Raw genomic sequence first — 23,259 nt, forward strand, 5'->3', positions numbered from 1 at the left:
AAATCAACTAATTTATATACTTGTATTTAAATAAGTCATTGTAATTCATAAAACTTTATAAATATTAATTTTATCCATTATTTTAATGCATTGTGTTCTGACTTGGTAACCAATTTATAGGTTATCAAGAATGGGTATCTCAACTTGGCATATTGTGACATAACCTGCTAATGCACCATAAAAAATTCAAACAACCAACCAACCAACCAACCAGAACAGGTTGTAGATGAATTTTAAAACTCGCTGGCTAAAAAAAAAAAATAAATTTTCTTTTTGCCAGCAAGTCACTGATTTCTGGAACAAGTTGCCTTCGCAACTATTTGAGGCTGACAGTTTGAATAAATTCTAAGGTCAACTGGATAGTTATCTATGTGAGGAGGGAAGCACATGATTTGTATTTTCTTATCTACTTGTTAGGTGGGTTTTTTTTTTTTTTTTTTTTTTTTTTTGCCGGTGCAGCAGAAGCCTGTGGCTTCCTTGTACTATATGAATACTATTACTAACTGAGAGTTTAACTATTTCATAATCCTTAAAATGTGATCATGAAAGAGTATTTGAATTAGTGTAATGAAGTCACAAAGGAGGTCAGGCAAGTGAAAGCAGATTATGAGAAATCTTTGGCAAAGGATGCAGAGAAAAACAGCAAAGACTTCTTTACTTATGTAAACTCTAGAAGGAAGGGGATTGATGATATTGATGATTAAACTGCTGATGATCCTGCTCAGGTTGCTGACAAACTGAATGAGCATTTTGCATCTACATTCACACATGATGAATTCTTTAGGGAAGAGGATGCCAGAAGTTTATCAGGCTCTAGCAGGGAGCTACATGATTTTGTAATAACTGAGAGAAAAGTGGAAGAGAAATTGTTGGAGTTAAACATAAGAAAGGCACTTTGGGTGGATAGGATCTATCCACAAGCAAAGTAAGAAGGTCCCATAATTGTGAGAGCATCCTTGGATTCATCCCCACAGACTGAAGATGTGCAAATGTATCCCCTATTCACAAATGAGGACCAAAGGGTGAACTTACAGACCTGTTAGTTTAACTTCTGTTTTAGGTAAAATAATGGATCACTGGTAAAAGAAGTAATTCAGGATCATCTAGATAAGGCCGCAATTATACTTCAAACGCAGCATGGGTTTGTTAAGGGGAAATCTTGTTTGACTAATTTGATTAGTTACTACAATGTGATCACAAAGGAACTGGATACAAATAAAATAATTTTAATATCATATAAAGGGAATTCAGAAAAGCTTTTGCACATGAAAGACTGCTGTGCAAATTGGAGCAGTGTGGTATTAAGGGAAAGGTGCTGCAATGGATAAAGTGATGGTTGAGTGGGAGAAGACAGAGAGTAGTAATAGATGGACATTGCTCTTCATGGACTAATGTTATAGTGAAGTCCCCCAGGGTTTGGTTTTGAGCCCATTGTTGTTTTCTGCATTTATCAGTGATACTGATGAAGGCATATCAGGCTTAATGTTGACGTTTTCAGATGATACAAAGGTTGGCAGGATGGTGAATGACAGTCTTCTACTGCAACAGGATCTGGAAAAGTTAGGAAGGCAAGGCTGAGAAATAGCAATTGAAGTTTAACATTGATAAATGTAAATTACTGCAATTAGTATAGTAGTAACCCCAGAGTAACATACAAACTGTGTGGTATTACAGTCAGGGTAGTGGAAAATGAAAAAGGCCTGGAGATAATTGTGCATTCGGATATGAAGTTCTCTGAGCAGTGCAGACATTCTGCTAGGAAAGGCCATGGAGTTTTGTCAATGATATACTGGAATTTTCTAGCAAACATAAGGATGTGGGTATCCCATTGTATAAGGCAGTAGTCAGACCACACCTTGGGTACTGCATACAGGTCTGGAGGCCCCATTTTAGGAACAATGTGGAGCTGCTGGGACAAATACAGAGAGGGGCAACAAGATTGGTGAGTGGAACAAAAGGATGTTTTTACCAAGAAAGGCTTCAGTCCTGCAAATTTCAGCATCTGGAGACAAGGCAAATGTGAGGTGATCTGATTGATGTGTTTTTAAGGCTTTGAATGGATTGAGCAAACTCAGTGCTGATAGACTTCTTCCTCCTGCTTAGATCACATACAATGGGACACAAATTCAAATTGAGAATGGTCGAATAGATGTGTGGAAGTTTGCGTTACACAGTCGGTGGTTAATTGTTGATACAAACTTTCATCTGTTGTTAAAGTTGTGGAGGGAATGAATAGGTGAAATGAGAGTGGTTTTTTTTTTTTTTTTTGGTTGATGCTGTATAAGGTTGCCTTCTTGCATCATTTGCCGTTACTAATGCTAAAGTGATTGGAAGAGAAATCATCATTTCAATTAAAATATACTCTACACCAGTGGTGAATCCAGAAAAAAATGAAAGGGGGACACCATTTTGTGCCTTGTTTGTGCACAAACATGGCACAACATAATGTGACTGGTAGACACAGGCACACAGCTAAAGTCTGAATTACACACAACCAAACTGTGTGACACCTTGAACTAGAATAGTGATCACATTAGCATCAGTGTTCCCAACTGTTGAAAATAGCTGAGCCACAATGCAAAAATAGATAAAATCCTGTTAACAATGAAAAAAAAAAAAATTTTTTTTTTGTAGCTAAGGGGAATTTAAACGATTGGTGTATATTCTCCGAAAATCGTCAGGGGGGGGGGGGGGCATGTGCCCCAGTGACCCTACCCTAAATCTGCCACTGCTCTACACTGCATTGAATTTTCATAATTTACATATTTAATTAATTAATCACTGTACATTCCTCGAACCCATACATTTCAGAACACTTTAGTTCCCTCATCTGTGGGTCATTATTATAGATACAAAATTATAAAATTACATACTAAAATGCATACAGTCCAGGAGAAACAATGCAAGGAAATATTAAATCTTCCATTTAACATTTCATAGACACATTGAAACCAAGAAGAAGGGGTGTAGGAAGGGAACAGGTCTCGGGCAAAGAAAGAGCAGGTGGTCATTTGCACTGTTTGGACACAAGGCATCTCTTTGCTGTGAGTCACACAAAACACTGTAGAGAGTGGGGAGGTTGACCTTCTAAAATGTTGCTGGATGCTTTGTCATTGCCTCTGGCAGAGCTGTTGACTTGGCTGTCACTAAGGTCTGGAATCCTTACAGCACCATAGTTTTGGAGGCTAGCTTGAGAGTTATGGTTATTTAGTGATATGTTTTGATGTCTGCTTTTTTTTACCTGTTATCGATTCTTGTTACTGTTTCACTGAAGAGAGTTACCCAGGATGTGAACAGAGGAATAGTGACTTTACCAATGTTCCTGTTGAGAGGGGTTTTTTTTTTTTTTTGGCTTTCTGTATGTGAAATGCTTGAAGGAATTCTCTCCTTTTTTTGTGGTGAGCAACATTTAAGACCCTTGGAATCAGATGAATGAAGGCATGGTTGTTAGAATAGGAGTTATTGTCATTTTGGGCCATGCCATTTTGTTTTGTGTGATGTTGGCGTTCATCAGTCCTTCTTTACAGTTTTTGAGCATTTGCCTATGTAGTACTTGCCACATCTGCAGTAAAATTTATAGATTACATATCTCATTAGGAGAAAGCAGATTACATATCTCATTAGGTGGTATGGCAGATTAAGGATTTGTCAGTTCGTGGAAAGTAGCAGCAGTGATGCATTCCATAACCACATCAGCATTTCCAGCACAAGCATTAAAATCACAAAGGAAGAAAGCAGCAACAGAACCCTCCCTTTTAAATGTGAATGTTTGCATTAAAAATAATAAACTTAGCACTTGTGTTTGTAGAGAACATACTAATATATACTATCAATTTTAGACTTTCACTTGAACCACCAATCACCCTATGTCAGTAAAAATGGACGTTATAAAAGTATAATGTGAGTACTCTCATAATCTGCTTGACAACTTAAACAAGAACTTAATAATATACAACTTATTCACAACTAGTACCACAATTAATAAAACCGTCAGAACCATTCAAAGTTGCTGTTCCCCCCCCCCCCCCCCCCCAAGATGGAATCTTCTCATACCGGCTCCAATTCATGTTACCTTTCTATGTAGGGGAAACCATTAAAAGATTTGATTTAAAAAAAAAAAAAAAAAATCAGATTTAAGAGTAGCAAAAACCTCAAACAAATCCTCAACTCCTCCCTGCCCCTTCTCTACATCTAATGAGAGATGTGTGACCAACTCCTACATCACATGAAATGAAACAAACTGGCCCTAAAGTTTTAAACATTGCTCTCCACCAAAAACTGTCAATGGAAATTTGTAAAGTTGCTATCCCTATTACCCCCATCCTTCACTTGAATAGCAACAAGAACCAATAAAGGGCAAAATTAGTGGCCATCACAATGCCTCAGAAAATAACCATAACTTTCAAGCTAGCCTCCAAACCCCCAGTCCTATAAGGATTACAGGTGGTGTTAGTGACAGCCATATCAACAGTTTCACCTGAGGCAATCACAAAGCATCTAACAGCTTTTCACAAAATCAACATCCCTGCTCTCTACAGCATTCTGCACAACTCGCAGTGAAGAGAGGATTCATAACGTACAGGTTAGTACAGTTGCATCATTTTAGTACAAACTACTAAAGTAGCTAAATTGGCATCGTTTTAGTATATCTCATGTTGTGGATACCTTCACAGTGAGGTGCTATGATATACACTACCTCGAATAAGTAACGCTTCACTAATGGAGAAGGTATTGTTACTTATTCTCGGCAGATACCACCACCCAGACTGCACAGTTTCAAGGCTATTTGTCTTCTCTTCGATGGATGGGGAGGCACCCTGGTGTTGTAATGACTAAAATGATGCACTTGCACTAACCTGTACTTCAGTAAACTTCTACTCAGCATGAGGCCTTAGCCCTAAAATACTTTTGTCTGAGATATTTGTACTTCATCAGGCATCCCTCATATTGTGGAGTTATACTTCATAACTGGGTTGTCATCATTGCAACACCAGGGTACTTCCATACCCAGCGAAGAGAGGCCAAATAGCCTTGAAACAGTGCCTTCTGGATGGATAGTGGTATCTGCCAAGAATAAGTAGCAATATTCTTCTCCATTGGTGAAGCGTTACTTATTCAAGGTAGTGCAATATCATAGCAACTCATTGGTGAATGTTCAGAAATACAGAACGTTTCTGTATTTCTGAACTTGCAAATTTAACCAACCTTTAAGTATTCATCATTTTTATCATTTGCATTTGATGCCTATACAAGATTTACATGATAGCTTTTTTTTCTCTCTCTCTCCATTTTTAAATTCATACTAAAATAGAATTTATGAAATTTTTTCCATTATTTGTATGTTTACATTTATTTTCCAGAAGATCAAGATGATGGCGGGAGTGATGGAAGTGATCAAGAAGGAGACACTGAAATTGATACTGATGGTTTTAGCGGAAGCCAGAGTCAACCTTTAGAGGTAGAGTTTATTTCATTCTTGTTGTAAACAATTTTTTTATCTTTATTTCCAGCAAGGACAATTCATGTATTAACTAGATATTCAAGGCACGAGACTTTCTGCAGCGGTGTCCTTTGAAAAGTAAGTTTGCTTCAGTTATGGTAAATTGTGAGAAAGAAAACGTTTATAATGTTGATGAGGCAGGCTTATTATGGAAAGCATTACCGCATATCTCTTTTAGCCACTAAAAGAGATATGCTTGCACCAAGTTTTAAGATGAGAAAATAGCAAGTTACAATTTCTATGTGTGCAAATGTCATTGGAACACACAGATTGCCCATTATTGGCAAGTCGAAAAAACCGAGAGCATTTTAAAAATCTTTCTAATTTTCCTGTTTTACATAAAAATCATAAAAATGCCTAGATGGATGTTTCTGTTTTCCGAGATTAGTTTATAATTTTTTTTATTTAATTAAATAATTAGATTAAATTTATTAAACTTACTGGAAAAATTATCCGGAATAGGTCTGAAATTAATTATTCCGGATAACTGACGCACTCCTGTACTATGATTGTTTGATAAATGCATTTTAATTGTAATTTCATATTTTTCTTTTACTTTGTGGAGGAAAAAATGCTATACTACACATTTCATTTCAACTTGTCCAGCTTACCAATTTTCAAAAGATGGCCACCCTGTGTCTCTCCTATTTTTGAGGGGGGGAGGCATTGCATATTTACACACCTTGCAGACTTGACTTCTGTTCTGGGAAAAATAATGAAGAAAGTTAGTAGTTAAAGACTTGTTAATGTAGGATTGTCTTGACAAGTTCTCAATTATACAGCAATCAGAGCCTGAGTTAAGAAGAGATTTTGTCTGACCAATCTGATAGACTACTATGATGTTTCTCAGGGGAACTGGATGCAAAATATAATTTGACATTATAACTTAGATTTCAGTAAAGGTTTTGATACTATTCTGCATGAATGATTGCTGTACAGCTTGGAGCAATGTAACATTGGAAACAAGTTACTGTCATGGATAAAGGGATGATTGAATGATATGGAGTGATTGTTAATGGCCATTGCTCTTTGTGGACTAATGTTCTCAGTGGGGGTCCTTCAGGGTTCAGTGTTTGGCCCCCAGTGTTTTTAATACAGTACTCCCCAGTTATGGTGTGAGTATAAGGAGACCTGAAGACACTTGTATTATAATCAGTGGTGAGCTATAGTGGGCTCGCGAGAGCCCATCGTTATTATTATTTTTTTAAATTTGCGAGCCCATTGTTGAAGCGATTATTTATTTTACAAATGAAATCCTAGATTTAATTATTGAGTATCTATAGCAGGAACTACTGTGGGGTGAGCAGGGCCCCATCCCCAGCATTTTAATGCACAATCGACCAGTTATGTATTTTAAAATTGCTTCATTTTTGAGTTAATTACACTTCTTCATAGCGAATTTTTTTGAATTTCCCTTGGTTTCTACAGAAACATTTAAAATAATTTCCGTAGAACGAACAGATTGCGATAGATAACTTTGTGTGCATTGTCCTCACATCTGTCCTTTAGGTAATTAGAAAGTCTGTAAAACCTATGCAGCCACATTCCAAGAAGTCGCGCTAGTTAATATGCTTTCAATAGCCAGTCAGAGGATTAAGAAGATTCCCAACATGTATAATAGCCTCTGGTCAAGTTGTGTTGTGGTTCTCGTTTACTCCGACAAGAAGTCATATGTTTTTTGGAGAAGTGAGTGATCCACGCGTTTCAGTAAATTTCTCCGTCTATGTTTACATGGTCACAGTAGCTGAATATCTGAGTGATTTCCGATATTTTGCACAGTATTCAAAATGAACTAGCGACAGTAGCAACGTTGGGTAGGAATGAGGCAACTAAGATATTAAGTAAACTTTCCGAAGATGAAATGTTGGCAGATTTGGAAACCGTGTCGAGGCTTCCACTGTGAAGAAAATGTTCTAAAATATAATGGCATACAGGCAGTAATTTAAAAAAAAAAAAAAAAAAAAGCACTGTATCACCAATCTCCAAAAAACCAGCACGAATTAAAGATGATTGCTAAAGAACTTGATGTGGAAACTATAAAGATCAGTCGTGTGTTCGGGCCACGATGGGCAGCTTGTAGCTTACGGATGGCAATTGAGGGTTGGGGGAATTATCCTGCTCTGTGCAAACATTTTGAATCAGAAAGTTAATTAAATATTCTGGATTATTAAACTGACTTTTCAATCTGGAATTTCTTAACGATTTAGCACTAATGATCGACGTCCTGCAGGAGCTCTCTTACCTTTCAGAAGCTTTACAAAGTCGCAGCATCACTATAGTAAAAGCAGATAAATTAATTATTCAAACTATCAATGCTATTGCTAATTTGAAAAATTCTGAAGGAAATTATGAAACTAAAATTGAGAGCATGCTGAAGTTGAAATAATTTGAAGGAATCGAAAGTAAGAACACATTTAAAAAATTACCTCGTGACGCGTTATTAAGGATAAGTTATTATTGTAACAGAGTAATTTTAAATTAAATAAATAAAATAATACTATTGACGATGAGGAATTGAAAGAAATTTTAAACATATGCTATCTGGAATCGTGGAATATGAAAGAACTTTCGTCTCCGTGGCAAGATGGTGAAAAACAAATAAGAAATTTAAGTTTTCTGATAAAATATGAAATAAAAATTAATGATTTTAGAGATTTTTTCGAAGACAGTTTATCTTTAAAATCGAGTGAAATTCCCTCTTCAATTATAAAAGCCAGAATGAAACCATTGCGATTAGCAGTGCTTTCAACGTAATGAATAATATTATATAAATGAATGAATAATGTTGACAATTAAACACATTGCAGATTATGTTGACCATACATCTAAATGGAAACCATTGCTTCAATTTGATGCAGATCGTTATGTCAAATCATTCCTCTGTAATCATCACTGAGCAAAGCAGAAGATCAACAACAAATATTAATAAAGAAGTAAATTGTATATGGCAATTTTTAGAATAAATTTTTCTTGTATATTTGTATAATAATTTTTTTTATGTAATCTGTGATTATTGTGTACCTTTTCTAAAAGAGTTTGTTTTTTATGTAATATTTCGTGTTATTTTTTATTCGCAATATTAAAATTTTATCATGAAAAAAAATGTATCCATTATATTTCCCTAGTTATTAAAAAAAGGGGGGACGAATAAAAAAGTGGCGCATGTACCAAGCATGCACAGTAGATGGTTATATGTGAATCCTTCGCATTTCTTTTAGGTATTTTGATTTGGATATTGATTACGAAATAATAGAGCTTTTGTATTGTAAATATTTTATTGAACATTCGCAAATTTTTATAATTTCTGGAAGACAAGATACAATGGATTTACGATAACTAAAGTAATTGATGTGTACCTGCGATTGCAATATATCTAAATGTCTAGAAAACAGCATCGATTGAAGTACCGACCTTGAATTGAAACAACATATGCAACTGTTCAGGGCACCTAACAATGGAATGTTACGAAAATGTGAAACGAAAAAATAAATTATTGACAAATATTTGTATTGTTGCCGTCATACTTACTTCAGGAAGTATGATTGTGATGTTATACTATTAAAAAAATCTAAAAAGTTAGGACTCAAGATATCGTATCGAGTATCACCGTAAAGAGGGTGGGGGGCATGATGACCAGGCTGACTTGAGATATCATACCTGTCACGAAAAATGCGTCACGTGTTCTAATCACACTATTAGTGAGTGCTGAGCACAGACTAGTAGTATGAATGTGAGAAGCGCCTCTGGCGGAAGCTTGCTGCAGATGACGTCATCCGCAGCAGGGATCCTCAAGGATGTTTCACATCAAAAAAATTGGCAAAACTGCGAGCCCATTAAAATATTCACAGCTTACCACCAATTATAATGCCTACTACAATATAAAGGTGGGCTCGCTCTCTCTTAAGCAATGTATAATATCTAACACTAGTTCTTAGTTTAATTTTACATTTTGGATACAATATTACTGCGGTATCAGGAGTGGGAATGCAATAACATTCTCCTTGAGTAGACCGGGATTCAAGTCCCTAAATGCTAAATATGGCCAATCTGCCAACTTTCACTGGGCCAGCATGGCAGATTATGTTCCATTTCCCTCAGCATGAATCATTGAGGAAGCTTCCATCCTGTAATGGGTTAATAATGACTGCAGTTTACCTTTGTTTTTTTCTTTTTCTTTTTTTTTACCAGTAACTATAGAAAATGATTGTCAAAGTGACAGTTACCTACTATTGCCTACATAATTCATCAATAAAATATAATATGAATTAAAGAATTCATCACATGTATTAACAGTGACACACAGATGCTGGGGTGCCTCCGTAGCCAGGTGAGAAGGAGCAGCAGTGCATAACACACGCTTCTTTATTAGACCGGGGTTCGAACCCATCACCACCAAATACGGAGGATGCGGAAAGGTCAGGGAATGACCACCGCATATTCCCGGAGCAATATGGCCTTAGTTGCTAATGCTCCTAAAAACCAAATAACAAACAAACACAGATGCTGGAAATTTTTAAGTCTGTATTTGTATATTGAATATGAATAATAGAGTACAGAACATTATAGTAACACCACAAAATTAATATTATATGAAATATAGCATAGCATTTTAAAGGCGGACATAAAATACTGAATTTTTTTTTTTATTTTGTGAAATCACTTTTTAATAAATTCAATCATTTTTCACTGCTTCTTAGCAGAAAACTTTTTTTTTTTTTTTTTTTTGTAGTTTTCAAAGATGCCAACTGCAAATTTTTACTGTTTCTAAATTCTGTTACACAATAGCAACAGCATTGTCATTGTCTTCCAATTCTTGATGGCTTTTCTCTCCATCTCTTTTTTGACACTCTTGATGATGTTCTCATCATCAAGAGTGTTGACAAGGAATCATCATCGACAAGGAAAACACAAGTTTCCTTGTCGGTATCAAACCACTGTGAGATCTGGCTGTCTGAGAATAACTCTGACTTCAAGAAAAGAAGGAAAAAACTTCTCTGCTTGCATCTTGAGTGCCGGTCCTGAAAGCAGTACACCTGAATTATCTCTTGGTGTGTGTGTCAAGCGGTCATACAGTTTTTGTTTTTTGAAAGCCTTTATAGATGGATTAACATATATGCACAGAGCACCCATTGTCTTTTCCATCTTTATGTAACAGTTCAATTCTTAGTGTGTGGATTTTCATAAATTTCATATTTTTTTCCCTTTTAGAAAGCTTTGTTGAGCCATCTCTCACATTTCATTAAAATCAGACCAGTAGCGATCCAGCAATTATTTATTTATTATTTTTTTTATTTTTTATTTTTTTTTTTGCCCATCCATCCAACAGCATGTAATAACTCCATCCCACTTGATGGATTTTCATGAAATTTTACATTTAACCCTTTTAGGGAGATTTGGTGGGCCATCCTGAGTTTAATTAAAATTAGACCAATAAAAATCTGGTAATTATTATTTTTTGTCCATTCATCCACATGTAATAACTCAACTCTCAATGTCATGAAATTTTATGTTTAACTCTTTTAGAATGATTTGTTGAGCTTTCCCAAATTTCATTAAAATCAAACCAATAGAAATCTGGCAGTTGTTGTTTGTGCTTTTCATACATATCACATCAACTATCCGTATACTGTATATTGTAACTGAAGCACCGGATATTTATTGTTTATTGCCATGCACTGATTTCAGGAAAGAACGAGCAATACAATAGATGCACAAAAACAAAATGTTCTCAGCTCATGCATAAAAGTTATTACTATTTGCTAACGTGCCTGAAATGTAAAACACTGCATACATTAACTAACTGGTTTCTTCCTTTATATGCCAGGAGAATCATTCACCTTATATCAAATATTTTTTTGCATATGATTTCCTTTAGGATACCAAACTTTTCATATAATATGATTTTCTAAATCCCATTTTTAACTTTCTCAGTTATGGAGTGTATTTCTTTTACTGTTTATGACATTATTTACTTGGATCATTACAGATGTCAGTGTCACAAAAATTTAAGAATAAAAGTTAAAATTTAATTAATCACTAGACAAACATGCATGCTGTATAGAAATAAACAGATGAGTATTGTTCTCACCACAGCAAGTAGAAAGGGATGATTCATGTGTGACAATTTGATAGTTATGCAGTTCAGCACTGGAAGATGAACAGGAGGAGAGGAAGAAAGACATTCCAAGGTCAACATTATACCCAAATGTGCAGTACTATCTTGAGCACCATGTTTATTAATCATATTGATGCAGGCATATCAAGTTTAATGTTTAAGTGTGCTGATGATACAAAGGTGTTAGTTATTGATTGGGGTATACTGCTCTAATAAGACCTGGATAGATTAAGAAGATATTGTGAAAAATGGCATTCCATTTTTCTCCCATTCTGATTTAGCACAACAATGTACCATATTATACTGTATAACCATAGCCTGTATTTTTGTTTGAAGACATGGGTGTGCAAAAGCTTCATTGGCCTGTCCAGAGCCCCAACCTTAATTCCATTTAAAACTGTTGGGATGTTTTGCATATCCATGTTTTCAAACTAAGCCAGGCCAATACACCTACAATCATTTGCTGAATTGACTGCTGTGTTGAAAGAAGAATGGGCCAAAACACAGTCCCATTATCAAAAATAAATCAGTCCAGAGTCTTAACAATTAGGATGCATTGTGTAATTAAGGCTAAAGGTAGATTGAAACATTATTAACTTTACCAGGCTCATTAAAATTATAACATTAACAGGCAGAGTGGTGGACTTTTTCCACCATTGTTATGCTTGGAATAAAGTCATGAAATAATTCAAAATTGTTCACTTTTGGAACCACCTTTATTTTAAATCTATTATGAACACAATTGTGAAAAATTTTATTTTTTTAAAATGCAATTCCTCCCCCCCCCCATTTCTGTATGCACTTTTAATGAAACAATTTTAATGCCCTCATTTGGGCTTTACTGTCAACAAGCGAAACTTGAAAGAAACAAAAATTGAAAAACCATACAGTGACTGGACACTTATTGCAGATGTAAACAAACTTTGATGCTAGCAAGCATTACCATTCACTTGCTTAAAATCAAAGGTTGCACTAGCACTTATCTTTTATTGGCTTCAACATATGCCACTAATTTTAAATTCTTGCTTGATAATTATATGCAACAATTGACTTAGTGAAGCCTAACAAAAACTTTCCTTTTATTATTTTTTATTGCTAAACCTCTACAACAAAAGAATTACTGATAGAGATCAAATATCAAACCAAGAATGAAGAGATACTAAAATTAAGATTGATATTCACTTTATTAGATAATTTTTATTTTCAAATTTAAGTTGTTTTAGTAGACATCTTTAAAACATGCAGGTGTCAAATTTATTTTTTGGCAGTATATTGTGTATGTGTAATGCATTTCTATGAATTGTTATGAATTGCACAAGGACTGCCTGGTGGTTTACCAATAAACGAACCCTGCTTTAGATATTAGCATTTCAGTTGGAATATCTGAATGACTAAACAAACAGCAATCTACCAAAGTTATGCTGTTATGATTCATTAAATAACTACTGTCGACATTTTTTAGAGGAATTTTCCCAATAACTCTTTTTGCAGTTTCTCGGGTGTACTTTTAATGTCGCCACCAACAGATTAAAAGTACAATGTCATCCTTTCACTTTTAAGAATGAATAGCACATAATAGATATGTATTATTCTCCCTGTTTTCTAACTGCAAAAAAATATTAAAAAGTAATTGTGGCTTTGTAACTATTTTTAACTATAGCTATGCACAGTAGTGTATACTGCAGCCATAGTAGCACCATAGCATATCAACTATCGAGTAAGATATTTTTAGATGGGTGGCAGAATTCAGTGTCATTATGTGATAGCAGTGGTATTTGAGGAGCATTATGATTTTAATTCATATGGTCCATAATATGGGTTTGCTTTATTAGATTTTTACAGATTTCTGTGTTTAAGGTTACCCAAAATGAACTGAAGCAGAATATTGAGGACTGCATTTATGCTATTGAAAATATTCTTTGAAGGCTTATATGAAACATACAAAAAAAGTGGACACTTCTGGCACATTCTCTGTTTTAATTGAATTTTGTATATATTTTCAATAAAATTGTAGAATTGTATTTACTAAACTAAACTGAATCAGAAAGATTATAGAATGACTAATGAACAAGTATAAAGCAATTTTTTGATACATCACTTTATTCTTTTTCCATTTTTATTAGTCATACACTATTGTAGGTCTCTCCCTCACACATTTACTCATAACCGTTAGCAAGTAAATATTTGATTAATACTTCACTCGTGTATGATATCAAACATTTTCCATGTGCTGCCTTAAACATTTCACATTAGAATGAATTTAAGAGTTATTAATCTGTTGTGTCATTCTACAAAGTAATATAAAATATTGTGTAATTTATTAGGAAGATAATGAAGGAGCTGAAGATGCTCTGAATTCTCTTAGCGATGAAGAAAGTGATCAAGTTTATAGTGGAAGCCAAGAAGCAGTAGTTGTTACATCTGGGCCTAAGCATATTCCTTGTCCAGAAGATGAAGACTTTATGACAGCCTTCGACAAAATGCTTTCAGAAAGTATTCTAGTAAGTTGCCAAATAAAGGTGTTCATTGCCATATTATTTAATGATTGATTTTCAGCCATTGGTTTGCATTTATTGAAATTCTCATATAAAACACATTTTTCAAAATATGTTTCAAAAATATATTTTTACATTTTTAATTTATATTTTATAAAAATTTATATTTAAAATATATTTCATATGAAATATAAAATCTTGTTTAATAAAAATTAATAAACTTTTACAGATGTTTACAAGGATTACTGACATTAATTAATTTGCAAATCCTTTTTTGACAGTTGAGCTTACCTCTCAAAACTGTTGACTAGATTTAAAATTGTCTTGAAAATAATTTTAGAACTGTTATGTGAATCATAATAAGCTCGCATAATGGTCTTGAGCAACATTTGAACAACCTTTACCATAAGGTTGTTCAAATGATTTTTGAACGACCTTACATGTGATTTTGATTTCCTTCACCTCAGAAGACACTCAAAAAAGATGTTCTTTGAGTGCTTTCATTCGGGGGGGCTACAGATGTGGTCACTGCAGCACAGTAGAGAGATAGATGTTATGCCTCCCAGCTGTATTGCTATGGATTGTTCTAAACTGCTCCACTGATTTTCTAGAGATGGGCAGTGGTTGTGGCACCATGAAATAAGGAGGCTAATAATATTCTATGTTGATCGAAAAATTATTTGCTCCTTCCTGTGTAGCAAATCATTTTCATTGTATATATGAACTCCTTACACCATTGGAAAAACAAACACATTTCAAACAGTCCATCCTATATATAGCTACCATGCAGCAATAAATGTTCGTCAGCGGTTGTTTAATCTCTACACTCAAAAATTGCATTACCATGTGCTGAGCACATTTAAATGCATTTATGTTGTTCACAGTTGCAAACTGTAGCTGCCATTCTTGCATCATGTTGAATAACTAACACATCAATCCAAGAGGATATGATTATCTGTTCTGTGGGTACATTCATTTGTTCTGTGCATATGCCAACTGTTTATTTTAAAGGTCTATATGTTTTCATTTGAATGACCTTTTTACATGTAGATTTATGGAAAAAATACATAGTCTACAGAACTTGCTTTTGCAACTTACAGACCATTAATGATTGCATTTGAATTATAAGATGAATTACATTGCTTCTGATTGAAATTGAAGATCAAATAGACTTTCTCCAACAGTATAGCACACTAATATTTGTAATACAAATGGATGTATAAGGAATAGTGGCTGTCTTTAAATTTAAATTTATAGAATGCAGCCATATTTCAGGTGAATACTGTCAGTTTTGCTATTATTCTCATTAAGTCGAATTTCAAAATAACGGTACATTAAGAAGTTAATATATCATAAAGTGGTTGTGCAGCCCTAATTTTATATATTAACTTTTAAAAGTTTACAGTGTGACCACAAATAAAGATATTTCTTTGAGGCGTCTCCGTAGCCAGGTGGGAAGGAGCAGCAGTGCGTAGCTCACGCTTCTTGATTAGACCGGGGTTCAAGCCCGTCACCACCAAATACGGAGGATGCGGAAAGGTCAAGGGAATGACCACCGTGTATTCTTGGCGCAATATGGCCTTAGTTGCTAATGCTCCTAAATAACAAAAACAAACATATTTCTTTGAACAAGGATAGAAAAAATAAAATGTCATATTCCTTCTTTTTTTTTTCCTCAAGTTTTCTTAGTTATTTTCAGGAAAGCAGTGAAGGAATAGATTAGGCTGTTAAAGTTGATCATGGGTGCTTCGTTAGACTCAGATGATTTCCTTGAATTAGAGAAATGCCAGTATATTTGCAATCCATGAAAGTGGTTGGTTCTGAAATGGATGACTACAGGCCTTCAGTAGTAAGAAAAATCATGAGGGCAATGATTAGGCATGTGATATAGGATCATCTAGATAGAAAAGATTTTCTTAAGGGAACACAGTGCAGCTTTATAAAGCAAAAACCTTGTTTAACTAACTGGGACTTTAAAAGCACTTAGGTGTCCTGGGATATATTGCATATACCTAATTATTTTGAGGAATTCTTTAATAGGCTGCCTAGAAGAATCTGACCCTCTTCATGGCAATCGCAGGCCATCCAGACTTTTGGCACAGTCTCCCAGCTCAATTTCTCCCTTGCTGATAATCTGATTGTGTGCTCTTTAGGTCTGTTCTCAGGCATAAATGGCACTTAACCAGAAGACATAATTTGTAACTTGGCTCTGGATGGCCACAGTTAGTTCAGAAACAAGTATGTATTTTACAGGCATTTGGTTATCCGTGTTAGCTTAGTTCAGTTCAAGTGATGTTACGACATCATCATGATTTAATTAGATCATTTTTTCCAGTAAAAGAAATGCCTGAATAAAGACCCAAAAGTGTCTGGCTATTGTTTCAAAATTATTTTAAGAGTAATTATCAAAATTTGACATGAAAAGTTGCATTAATTATTAGTAAAAATTACTAAAACTATCCAACCAAGAATGCAGTATCATTTTACCATTCATTCAACTTTATTGCTTTGTACAACATATCTTTTAACCACCGTATCAAGACATTTATTTACATGTTGCCTCATTCTCATAACTTAGTGTTTTATTTTATTCTGGTTTTTGTGTGTTCTTAGTAGTGCCTTATGTTCTCTCCCCTCAGTGACTTGATTCAGTGTCCAGGTTTTTGTAAACAGTCAATAAGGAATCAGAACTATAAACCACATGTAAACCTTTCCAGGAAACCTTTGTGTTAACCACCCTTTTGCAATGGTGTTAATGAAGGAAATCAGGGTATGCTACTGCAGAACACAATCTGGAAAAAATAGGCAAATGGGTAGCAGTAATCCCAGATAAATTTACTGTGTGGTACCACACTCAGGGTAGTGGAGAATGAAAAAGACCTGGGGGTAATTGTGCATTCAGATATGAAATGCAGACAGGCTACCAGGACAGCTAATGGGGTTTTGTGAACGATATACAATAATTTTGCCAACAGGGATAAAGAGGTGATCAACCAGTTGTGTGAGGCCACATCTTGATTACTACATACAGGTGTGGAAGCTTCGTTTTAGGGAGGATGTGGATCTGTTGGAATAGGGACATACAAGAGCTGTGAGATGAGTGAGGGGGCAAAAGGGGTGGTCTTATCATAAATGGCTTCAGTTCTGCAAATTACAGCATCTGTGAGGAGTGCTGATGGTATCCTTCCCTTTGCTTAGACTACACTATGGGGGGGGTCATAAATTCAAATTGAGGAAAGATGGATGCAGTATAGATGTGCAGAAATTTGCCTTTAGCCAGTGAGTAAATTAAGTTTAAATAAATTAATTCAAGAAAGATCTAGACAAACTATCACAGTGGATGGATAGGTTATATGGAGAAGGCAGGTTACAATTTTTTATTTATTTACTTATATGTTGTCATTCCAGCTTCTTGCCAGGTCAATAAGAAAACCAGTCTTCTCCATTTAGCTCTATTTCCTCTTTGTCTTTTACCCTCCATGTGCATATCTAACATCCTCTTTGGCAGTCTTTTCTCCTACATTCTCCCAACTGGCCATGTTTCTTATTCTATCTCTCCTAGTATTTCCACACACACACACACACACCTCACAGACTTTATTTCCATCAATTGCATTCTGATAATATCCTTCTCCCACATTACCCATGATTCCGATCTATAGGTTATTATTGGTACATAGTAAGTTTTGTAGAGTACCATCTTGCACTTCTTAGATACCCCCTTTCCCCAAACTAGATCTTTTATAGTTATAAAATATTCTTCCTTGGTCTGCTCTTCTACGTATCTCCTTATCAATTCTCCCTTCTTTATCTACTGTACTCTTAAATATCTGAAACTGTCCACTTCTTCTATCTCCTTTCCCTCAATAAAGATGTTAATTCCCTCCTTCCCTTTCATTCTCATTGTGTTACTCTAAGTGTCACTAAACTTTAAATTATATCTCTTTGCCTCCTCCACTCAGCTTTCCACTTGTACCTCATCCTCCTCCCCATAAAATCATAAGCAAACATTATCACTTTAATTTTTCTTGTTTCAATCCTTTTCTCCACAGCATTTGCTATATCATCCATTACTAATATGAACATTAAAAGTGAGCATGGACTACTTTGTCTCATTTCATTATTAATTTCAAACCAGCCTTTGTTTCCACATAGCTTTCAGTCCTTCCGTATGGACTTTTAATAGTCTCTGTCAACGACTTTCCTACTCTCTGTTTCCTTAACACTTCCCATATCCTTCTTCTCTCTATGCTATCATACACATTTTCAATATTCAAAAAAAAAAGCCATGCACAGATTCCCTTCCATACTCATAATGTTTTTCCATTATTTGTCTCAGAGCAGAAATTAAATCTGTGATCAATTTGCCTTTTCTGAATCTACTCTACCTTCCATCATCCTACTTTCAGCACCTCCATAGCCAGGTGGGCAGGAGCAGCAGTGCGTAGCATACGCTTCTTGATTAGACCAGAGTTCGAGCCCGTGACCACCAAATACAGAGGATGCAGAAAGGTCACGGAATGACCACTGCATATCCCAGGAGCAATATGGCCTTAGTTGCAATGCTCCTAAAAATCAAATAACAACAACATCCTACTTTCAACCTTTTCTCACACTATCCTCTGCACTGTCCTTTCATACAATTTCTCTTTGTGAAGCAGAGTGATCCATCTATAATTCTCACACTTTTTCCTATCCCCTTTTTTATTCATTTTAATTCATAACCAAGTGGTTGGTTTAAAAGTACCAGGTGGTTATAAAATAAGTTTCCCTATTCAGAAGACCCTAGTGTCAAAAAGGTTGTTATTATTATTATTATTGCTCTTATATTATTTCTCACAGATTGTGGGTTCCGCCTCACGACGGATATTGCTACCAAGTACACAGGGTGGTTGTTGTTGTGTCTGGTGTTACTGTTGGTCGAGCAACTCTGACTATCCTACAGGTGTTCAGGATTGCGACTTTCTGGAGTTCCTTGTAGGTGTTTTCTGGGAGACCTATTGCTGCTAAGCTGTTATGTTGGGTCTTTTGCACCATACCTGTGGTTGACACAATGATCGGGATGGACGTTACTTGTTGTATATGCCACATCTCATTGATCTCCTGTCTTAGGTTCGTGTACTTCCTGATTTTTTCCCCATGGGTTTTCTGCAGGTTGCCAGTGTTGGGTACGTACCGCTATGTCAATCAGATAGGTAGCCTTTTCCTTCTTGTCCACAAGGGTTATGTCCGGTCTGTTGTGCGGGATTGTCCTATCCATTATGGCACAGTCCCAGTACAGCTTGTGGGTTGGGGTCTCTAGTACTGCCTGGGATTTGTACTTGTAGTACAGTATACTTTCTTCGATCAACTGGTATTTCCTTGCTAGCTTCTGATGTATTATCCTGGCTACCTGGTCGTGTTTATGAGTGTACTCAGTCTGGGTGATCATCTTGCATCCCACAGTGATGTGTTGGATCGTTTCTGAGGCCAGGTGGCATCATCAACATGTGTCATCGAACAGTTGTTTTTAATTTTCATAAATGACATCGATGAAGGGATAGAGGGCGTGATGTCTAAATTTGCAGATGATGTTAAAATTGGTAGAATAGTTAATGATCACTGTCAAGCTGAGCTTCTTCAGAGAGACCTAGATAGACTTCAGGAATGGTCAGAAAAATGGCAGCTATGCCTTAATCCAACAAAGTGTAAGGTATTACACCTGGGAAACAGTAATCCCAAAATAACTTATTCACTTGGTGGAGTTCAACTAAACCCAGTACTGTATGAAAGAGACTTGGGTGTTATGATATGGTCAGACATGAAATTCTCTGAGCATTGTAAACAGGTTGCAAGGAAGGCCCATGGTGTCCTATCGATGATCTATCGAACTTTTGCAAGTAGAGATAGGGATGTGATAATCCCATTATATAAGGCCTTTGTTAGACCACACTTGGAATACTGTGTTCAGTATGGAGACCACATCTAAAGAAAGACATCAAGCTTCTTGAAAGGGTGCAAAGACGGGTAACTCGCCTGGTGAGATCGGCAAAAGGGCGTCCTTATGAAAAAGACTTCGAATATGTGGGTTGCAGAGTTTGGAAACTAGACACCTTAGAGAAGATTTGATTGAGGTGTTTAAGGCTCTGAGAGGCATCAGTAAAATGAATGAGAACGAAATTTTCAAGATCATAAATAATGCTAGAACTAGGGGACATAAATTCAAGTTACGGGGGGGGGAATGTTTAGATTGGACCTCAGGAAGTTTTATTTTAGCCAGCGAATTAAAAATTACTGGAATAAGTTGCCTACATGGGTGGTAGAAACTGACAGTTTGGGGAAATTCAAAGGTCATCTGGATAGTACCTTCGGGTCAGGGAAGCACATAGGATGATAGGTTTAACTTCCTTTTCTTTTATTAATTATTATTATTTATTTATTTATTATTATTTATTATTTTTTTTTATCATTGTTTTATTCAGGAGGGGGGTTGGCTGGTGCAGCATAAGTCATAGGCTTTCTTGCACCATGCGGCCATTACTAATACTGATACTCTGGGCTCCTTGGTGATGTATTTTCTATAGTTCCTGGTGTTGATTACCTGGTCTTGGATGGCGAGCATGAATCCTTCAGTCTCGGAGAAGAGCATCCCTCTTGTGAGCCATGCATCGGAAGCAATTTTATCTATGTGATCTTGGTGGAGATCATTGTAGTGTCTTCTCTGCCCATCTTTCTAGCTTCGCTTGTACCTCTTGGATGGGGGGGACTCCTCGCTTAGGTTGCGTGGGGCATACCACTTGTCTGTCTTCCTTATGGCCTGGTGGAGTGCTGCTGTGTGTTTCTGGAAGTAATCCTTCAGATTAACTATTGCTGTCTTCTGTTGCTCAGTGACGTCTATCAGACCCCCTTCCTCCTTCTTTCCACACAATTGTCAGTCTCTCCACAGCAGATTTTGGGTGGTGTTGGTGGCTCTTCGTCATCATTGTCCTTGTCTTTCTCGTAATATCCTCCAGCTCGGTATTAGTCCAATCTATGACCCCGAAGGAGTATGTTAGCACTAGGACTGCATAGGTGTTAATGGCTTTAGCTGTGTTCCCTCCATTCAGCTTTGCTTTCAGCAGGCTTCTGAGTCTCTCATGGAATTTTTCGGTCAGACAGGCCTTAATTTCCTTGTGCTGTAACTGCTGAACCTTCATCATCCCCAAGTATTTGTAGGCCTCTCCCTCTGCCATGGCTGATCTCTTTACCAGTCTGCAGCTGGTAGTTTCAGTTGACTAATTTTCCCTGGTGCGATCAGTCGTTTGTCTTGCATTTGTCTAGACCAAATTCCATCCTAATATCATTGCTGAATTCTTCAGTGATCTGGAGTAGTTGCTGGAGCTGCTTCTTGGTTCCGGCGTAGAGCCTGATGTCATCCATGTACATCAGGTGACCATATAACCTTCTTTGAGGTTATATCCGTACTTGCTCCTGTTGAGCATGGTGGATAGCAGGTTAAGTGCTAGACAGAACCGCAATGGCTCAGAGCATCTCCCTGAAAGATTCCTTTCCTGATGGGAATTGGCCTGGTTGTGATGTTTTCGACCTTAATGGTGGTACTCCATTTCGCCATCGTTTCTCCTAGGAAGTTTGTCACTATTGGATTGACTTTGTAGATGTTCAGCGCTTCTATTAGCCAGCTATGAGGCATGGAGTCGAAGACCTTTCTGTAATCGATGTAGGCTGTGTACATGTTGTGTCGCTTCTTGTAGGCTTGCTCCATAACCGCGGCATCTATGGTTAATTGCTCCTTGCATCCTTTGCTCAGCCGCTTGCATCCTTTCTGCTGTTCAGCCATTATGTACTGGCTATCCAGGTGGTCTGATATCTTCCTGGTTATTTAGCTTGTCAGGATCTTGTACATTGTTGGGAGGCAGGTGATTGGCCTATATTTCGCCGAGTTTCTTGTATCTTCATCTTTAAGCTTCAGATATGTGATTCCTTGAGTGAGAAACTTCGGGATTGTCTCTGGGTGCCTTATCGTTTGGGTGAACTGCCCTGCCAGGTGCTTGTGTGTGCAAGTGAGCTTGCGCGCCTCCGTAGCCAGGTGGGAAGGAGCAGCAGTCCATAGCACACGCTTCTTGATTAGACTGGGGTTCGATCCCATCACCACCAAATACGGAGGATGCGGAAAGGTCAGGGAATGACCACCGCATATTCCCAGAGCAATATGGCCTTAGTTGCTAATGCTCCTAAAAACCAAATAACAAACAAACAAACAAGCAAGTGAGCTTCTTGTACTATTATTATTGTTACAAATATTGATATCAATGTAGAACATATTGAGCATTGCAGCTCTGGTTCATACTGTCAAATTCATACTATCTATATTATTATCATTATTATAGTCTTTGGTGGCCCCTAGACATTTGTCCAAATCCACCTAATATCACTGACTTTATTATACATAAAACAAGCCTTGAAAAAAAAAAAAATAATAATAAAATAAAATAGTGTTAGGTTTGTGTAATATGTAAGTGTGAGTTGGTTATACACAAGACAGCCAGCCACCAGGGAGCAGTCGTCACCTAGGATAACTGCTACCTGATGCCCGTCCCTATGAACACAGAGCTGGGCCCGGGTCTACTTTACTGTCTGTGCTGACCGCACAAAATTCCCACACCCTCTGGTAGAAGTGCTAGACCAGAGGGTGCCAGCAATCCAGCCCCCAAGTTGCCCAGGCCTGGGAGCCAGCATAAAATAAAAAATAATAAATAAAATAAATAAATAATGATAATATATATATATATATATATATATATATATATATATATATATATATATACAGTGGATTCCGGTTAATTCGGGCAAATCATAAAAAACGGAACCTAATCGAGAAAATAGCCAGGGTTTACTTCGCTTAATTGAGGCAGGAGATGACAGCACTGGAGATTATCGTACGATTGTCTCCAACTGTACCACGTGGTTCGGTCAGATTTCTGGAGCTCACAACCATAAAACAATTAGCAGTCAACTGTTTATTGGGCTTTTCTGTTATTGCAATCTATCATAAATGGATAGTAAACTCGATCTTATTGAATTTGCTATAATACTGACAGCTGAAATTCTGTGGGTTATTATGGTGAAATGTGTTTACACTTCCATGGAATCTTCAATCATATAAAAAATTA

At 36.4% G+C, this 23,259-nt stretch overlaps 1 protein-coding gene across 5 annotated transcripts in view; it reads left to right on the forward strand.

Annotated features, from left to right (window-relative positions):
* The window catches only part of Upf2 (UPF2 regulator of nonsense mediated mRNA decay), a 695,457-nt gene that overhangs the window by 511,417 nt on the left and 160,781 nt on the right, over nucleotides 1-23,259 (forward strand). For all 5 annotated transcript variants that reach the window (XR_016547840.1, XR_016547841.1, XM_090387842.1 and 2 more), the window contains exons 34-35: nucleotides 5,361-5,458; nucleotides 13,940-14,116. Coding sequence is in view for 3 of the 5 variants with exons in the window: in XM_090387842.1 (XP_090243968.1) it covers nucleotides 5,361-5,458; nucleotides 13,940-14,116 (275 nt within the window). In the remaining 2 variants the exon portion in view is untranslated. The remainder of the gene's footprint in view (nucleotides 1-5,360; nucleotides 5,459-13,939; nucleotides 14,117-23,259) is intronic.

Source organism: Mastigoproctus giganteus, chromosome 13, assembly GCF_048544385.1.
Source record: "Mastigoproctus giganteus isolate SK-2022 chromosome 13, ASM4854438v1, whole genome shotgun sequence".
Taxonomy (NCBI): domain Eukaryota; kingdom Metazoa; phylum Arthropoda; class Arachnida; order Uropygi; family Thelyphonidae; genus Mastigoproctus; species Mastigoproctus giganteus.